We start from the raw sequence: 6,363 nt of genomic DNA on the forward strand, positions 1-6,363 counted from the left end.
GTGTGTGTGTGTGTGTGTTTATGCAACTACACAATGCGTCCGTTATTAAGTTAAAATTAGTTAAAATGTGACATGTTATGGACATCACAATGTGCTCTTTCCTTTAATTTATCCTTTGACAGAACAGATTCTTTTGTCTCTTAAATCTATCTTTAAAGACCATTAATGCCATAAAACACAGTCTTAACCTCCTTCAGTGGCTTCCCAAGACCTGCCTGAAAATGAACAGACAAATTAAGACACATCTACCTGTTTACACATCTGTATTTACGTGCTGGGTGAGTGATGCTTTATCATGGTACTTAGCAAGCTAACTGCAGTTTGGTTATGTGTGCCCGGAGAAATGTATGCATGCACAGTTGAAAGCATACGGGAATGCATACACACATGCACACGTACAGTCTCTTAGTCACAGAAGACACTGGATAAAAGGTCAACATAGGATTCACACATTGTCACTTGGCAGCAACCGTGTCACCAACAGTAAGTCTTTAAACTTTTCAGGACAAGCAAATATTTGGGTTCACAAAAGACTTGCATCCTAAATGTCACATGTCAGAAAACTGCTACCTTTTCTATTTCTCCATTAGTTGCCAATTTCTTTTCAGAATAGTAGACTGCATGCTAATTACCATTTTAAAATGTCAGCCAAACCCAATATGTTGACATTGTTCATCAACATATTAAAATATTTCCAAGATCCTCTCAGCAATATTAGCTTTTGCTTTGTCTCTGAAGGCAGTATTCAAAGTTGAGTTTGCCGGTGCCTTAGCCATCAGAGCCAGCTACTGTGCCATATTTCAATGGTCCAGACCTCACTCATTAAAGCAGCACAAAAGACTAATCACATCTGCAGCGCTTTGATTTACATGCAATTAAAGTTTCATGTGAACCCAGATAAACCAGACAGGAGGAGAGCAGAGAAGAGAAGGGGAGTAGGAGTGCTGTGGGATACAGGAGAGAGGAGATTAGGGAACAGATGAGACACCAGCCGAGAAGAGAGCAGATGTGTAGAGCAGCCAGGCCCAAAAGGAGAGAACAGTGGGGACAGAAAGGAGCAGGGGAGGTGGGAGAAGACAAGGACAAGAGCAGAGAGAAGTGGAGAGGTGAAGCAAGCCATAATTTGGCAGAAGTGATGACACAGCACATCCCTCTCAGTGGCAGGTGCCTGCTGTTGCTCCTTTACAGAGGACACAAACTAACAGGGAGAGAGTGTTCTGCAACAGCATTACACTGTAATATTACCACAATGAGCCAAGCTGCTGGAACAGAGATTAAAAATGCTACTGATTGTTTTATCTAAAAATATCACTGCCTTACAAATAAAGGGCTTTAAACACAACTCCATAAATAGTCCATAACTATTCTCTATTTTTGTATCAATCAGTGTAGCATTATGTAATAACAATATCTTATTTGTTGCTATTAGAAAAATGAGCAGCATAAGCTTTTTATTTGACAATAATAAATGAAAATTGGACAAATATTAATAAATGCTCCTCTGCTTGATTAAATCCTTTATTTACTTGTTCAGTCTCCAACTACTTGTGATCTCCATTTTCCTTTTCTTAAAAGCTGCTGTTTAGCTGAATCTATTGACTTGTTTGCTCAGAAGTTGCATTTGATTATGTAACATTATGAATAACCAGTAAGCGTAGCCTGCAGCCACTTGATATTTCCATTTGAAGGCACTGCTCTATAAGAAGGTAATGCGATGGATGTGTCTTGACAAGGAATGAAAACTGGTCAAGTGCTAAGCAAAGCAGCCACGAAGTAGAGCTAAACATGTGAGAGTGAAATGGGGTCTATACAACAATGAGCTAGCATATTACTCAGCCAAATAATTAAACACACATTGATATAATTATCTTCAAAAAGCCACAGTCATAAACTTACACAATAGATAGCTACTGTGGGTGGGTACACCCGTGTGTGATCATTCACTCATCACCCAAACACACAAAAGGTTTCCAGGAGAGTCAAATACAAGGATGGGCAGTAAATAACATTCTGAAAATAACAGAGGGAGAAAGGGAGTGAAAGCGAGAAGAGTGTGGGGCGGGTACAATATTAATGAAAGCAATAAAAGGAGGATCATTCTTCCAGAGGTGATCTGCAAATCAGTCAAGGCAGTCAATGTGTGTGTGTGTGTGTGTGTGTGTGTGTGTGTGTGTGTGTGTGTGTGTGTGGTGTCTGTGTGTCTGTGTGTGTTCCTACTAAGGGTCTCACATGAGTCAAATGAGTCACCATTTTATCAATCACCCACTTACAGTACAACAATGCTGTGTGTGTGTGTGTGTGTGTGTGTGTGTGTGTGTGGTGTGTGTGTTGCTTAAAGCCAGAATGAAACATAAAAACTGCAGTCCCACACACTTTTCGCCCACTGAACACACACACACAGACACACAGACACACAGACACACAGACACACACACACACACACTACAGTATTTTATTATTGTCACTCTTATTCAATTATTACTTTGGATTAACAGAAACATACTGCTTTTGGTCCCGCTTAAACCAAACACAGACTGTGCAGTATTTACAGGGGGGGAAAACAAATACACATCAGTTTGACAGTAGTTAATAACATCAGCAAGTTGCCTGGTCTTTTTATCTTACTGAAAAGATACAGCTGGCCTCACAGTGTAACAGCCCACTCAGGAATGCCTCACACACTTCCACATTGCACACCTCACCAAGCTCTCTTTCCATATACGAGTATGCACACACAACACTTTACTACTGTGGATATCATCTTCCCTTATATAAACTGCTACACAATTAAACTGCTGGCATCTTCATTCGCACCCTTCTGCTGTCACACAGACTTCACATTCCAATACCACACATACATTTGGCATAATGAAACACACGCGCACGCACACACACACACACACACACACACACACACACACACACACACACACACACACACACACACACACACACACACCACCACTTCCAATTACAAAAGAAAAAAAGTCACTCACAAGAGTTCCTTTGGCTCCTGTCTGTTGCACCAGGTGAGGTGGACATCCCAGCAGGATGCTCTTTACCCAAATAGATAACCAAATGGAAGGGAGTGGGAGGCAGACACCACGATGATAGTACACTGCAAACTCCACCGATCACAACGCCTGCCCACCACGCATCCTCATGCTGTCTCTCACTCTACACACATGCTCTTCCATACAAAAGATGCTCCAGAAAGGCTTACACACACATTCTCTTCCAGATCAGCTCACACACTTAAATAGTGACCGTTCACACACATATATACACACACTCACACGTACATGTATGTAGGAATGGATCGACGCTGCACCAGTGTCTAGCTGTGGTGTGGAGACTGCTGAGGCTGACAGTAGAGAGAGAAAGAGAGAGAGAAGCAAAGACGAGTGGAACATACCACTGGCTGCTGCTGAGCGAGGGAGAAAGGGGATTGGAGGAGAAAAGAGAGGATGAATAGAGGGGGTTGTAGAGAGGGTGTGTGCGTAGGGAGGAAGGGAAATAAAGAGCACAGATAATTATGAGTTTGGGTTTGTGGATGCATATGTTTCTATAACCCATGAACACATTCGCCGCTGACACACTATAGGCTCTTAGCCCATTCTGCGTATTTGTTTACACCTTTGTTTATGTGACTCTGAAAGCTAGAGGAGCAAGCTATTTTCATGAATAGGGATGAGTACCAAATAAAGTACCAAAGATGTCAAAGCAACTAAAAAGTATCACTTTTCAAAGGTTAGGTTTCTCTTTTCATCTTTTACCATGCAGACAAACAGCCTTGTACAGAAATGACACAGCCATAAGTGAAACACACTTGCGCCCACACCCACTCTGTCTGCCTCCACTGCCTGAGGGGGGAACATAATAATCCTCCTCATTAGCATTATGCTGTAAAGAGCATCGCAGTTCCACCTAGCTATTTTTCCTCCTCTAATGTCCTTCACTAACTCCTCCCCTCTCTTTCCTCCTTGGAGATGCCCCCTTATTTCCAATGCATGTTAAGTGCAATTGATGGGAACCACTTAAGACACATCATAGCTGTATCAATTTTTTAAATGTTAGTATCAGCGTAGTTAAGAAATATCATCTACAAATAATAATGCATGTCTACAATCAAAAAACATAGGACTTCAGAGTCCAAACAGGGTAGTGAGTCACCCTGAAGAGAAATTAAACCCTCGAGCTAAAGCACGCACACACCAAATCCTCATAATGTCAACCCTAGCCTTCATCTTCATGACACATCATAGCCCTTATTGCCTGAGGGGTCTTTGTGCAGGGAAAGTAAGATACGAACATCAGCAGGCACAATCACTAGCATTTGGATACAGCTGCACAAGTCACACTGTGGGGAACTCAACGAAAACATCATAAGCTCCTTAAATAGCTATGGGTGATTATTACTGCGCCTGAGAATGAGCTGGTGAAAAGTGCACCAGTTGGACTTTGGAATAGGGCTCCAGCAACATGACATCATGCAGTTAAAGAAGACAAATTATTATAGATATAGATAATTGGAGCCCTCACTTCACATTAAGAATCTGAGAAAACTACTTAAACAGTTCATTTGAGATAACATTTTAGAGCAGTTCCTTCAGAAAAAACTGCACTAATCAAATACTACTTCCACAAGTGCATGATGCTTAGCAACTACATTGTTTAGCTGCTGTTCAAGAAGTCATTAGTTCATAAAAATACAATCATTATGAAATATTAACAACAATTAAGTAATTAGGTATTTTCACTTTTCAGTACAATTGTGTGTTGATGCTGTTTTGGCTTATTATCATTTTAATATTGAAACATGAAGCCTTAAAAATTTAAAAAAAAAAGCAGAAGTCCAAAAAACATTAAGCATAATGAAACTGTTTTTTACTCTGATCCCTAATTCACTTGCAGCTGTAGTTGCATAAGATGTAGAAACATGAGAACTGGATTAAAAAACACATTTTAAGGTTTTAACCAAGGATTTCTTAAACATCACTCACTAAGCCAGCAACCTCTGGCCATGACACTTTCCACATAATTTTACTCTGCTTTACAAACACTGTGATGTGAGAGTTGGCAACATACATCCAAGTCCTTGGTCCCCCAGCGCTCCTAACCATTGACTTATGATAATAATAAACTAACAAGTATGAACATGTTAACCAGTACAATAACCATGATCGTCCAATGAGGAAGTAGGTGAAAAACCTATGATTCATCGGCCATGGGATGGGACCTCAAAGCACTTTTTCCAACAAAACATAACCTCAAGAGTACTTAAACTTTGTCCCTCCATAGATTCATGGAATCTTCTCTTTCTTTTTCTTTCTTTTTTTTTTATAAAGAACAACACACATTAATAAACATTTCTGTAAATGTGCCATTGTTAGCCAGCCAGCTAATTTTCCATTGTAGTCCTTTGGCCAGATGGTTTTAGACCAAAGTAAGATATAACATCAACAGCCGCAATCAATAGCATTTGGATACAGCTGCACAAGTCACACTGTGGGGAACTCAACAAAAACATCATAAGCTCCTTAATTAGTTGAGGAGGATTCTAGGCAGCTGCATGATTAGGGAATGTTGTTTCAGGACTGTCTCCTTTTGGAGGTTAGTGGGCCTGCCACACTTTTGCATATTTCCCAGAGAGACAGATAGGCTGAACTAGGCTTCTATGTTTTAGGCACCTGCAAAATCTTTGTTTACATTGAAGGTTCAGCTAAACTCAACGCCTCCAGCATGAGTTTAAATACACCTTCAGGAAGACAGGAACTTCAGAGTGTTGGGACGGCACGGCACGACACAATAACACATCGTGGTTAAACTGTACTGCCTGTCGACATTTTTTCCTCAATTGAGTGTTCATTAAATGCTTTTATTTAATCAATCAACGTCTCCCAAAACGTCTTCACGTATGTGAAATGAATTGTACTGCTCCTGAGTTTTTCCTTAACAAGGAGAGAGAAGCTAATTTCCCTTGTTTGCTTACCAAGTGGTCTGAGATTGACGGTAGTGTCTAGTAGCATATACTATCTAGTAGCACTATATCTCTATACTCAGAGTACCTGTGCTGATGCCTTACTAAAAATACAGACTTTGATAATAACCAAGCCAATCAAACTGGTTCAGTTGCTCTGATAGGTGCAAACATTCCTCAACTATTCACATTTTTCACTTTCATCTGAAGTGTAAGGAGCCTGTATTCAATGTTTGCAAGTGTACAATTGGTGTTTTGAAAATGTGTGGGTGTGCAGAGAAAATGAACGTCACTGTATCGTAAACTTGAATATGTAACAAATTTGTGTTTACACTAAAAAGTGATCTGAAATTAACTACAAACTTAAACATGACACAGTTTTC

At 40.2% G+C, this 6,363-nt stretch overlaps 1 protein-coding gene across 2 annotated transcripts in view; it reads right to left on the reverse strand.

The window, feature by feature from the left end:
* The window catches only part of dtnbp1b (dystrobrevin binding protein 1b), a 37,416-nt gene extending 34,028 nt beyond the window's left edge, over positions 1–3,388 (reverse strand). For both annotated transcript variants that reach the window (XM_032535026.1, XM_032535023.1), the window contains exon 1: positions 2,997–3,388. In XM_032535026.1, coding sequence (XP_032390917.1) covers positions 2,997–3,042 — 46 coding nt within the window. In that variant the 5' untranslated portion in view covers positions 3,043–3,388. The remainder of the gene's footprint in view (positions 1–2,996) is intronic.
* Between the last annotated feature and the right edge of the window lie 2,975 nt (positions 3,389–6,363).

This window comes from Etheostoma spectabile, chromosome 14, assembly GCF_008692095.1.
Source record: "Etheostoma spectabile isolate EspeVRDwgs_2016 chromosome 14, UIUC_Espe_1.0, whole genome shotgun sequence".
Classification (NCBI taxonomy): Eukaryota; Metazoa; Chordata; class Actinopteri; order Perciformes; family Percidae; genus Etheostoma; species Etheostoma spectabile.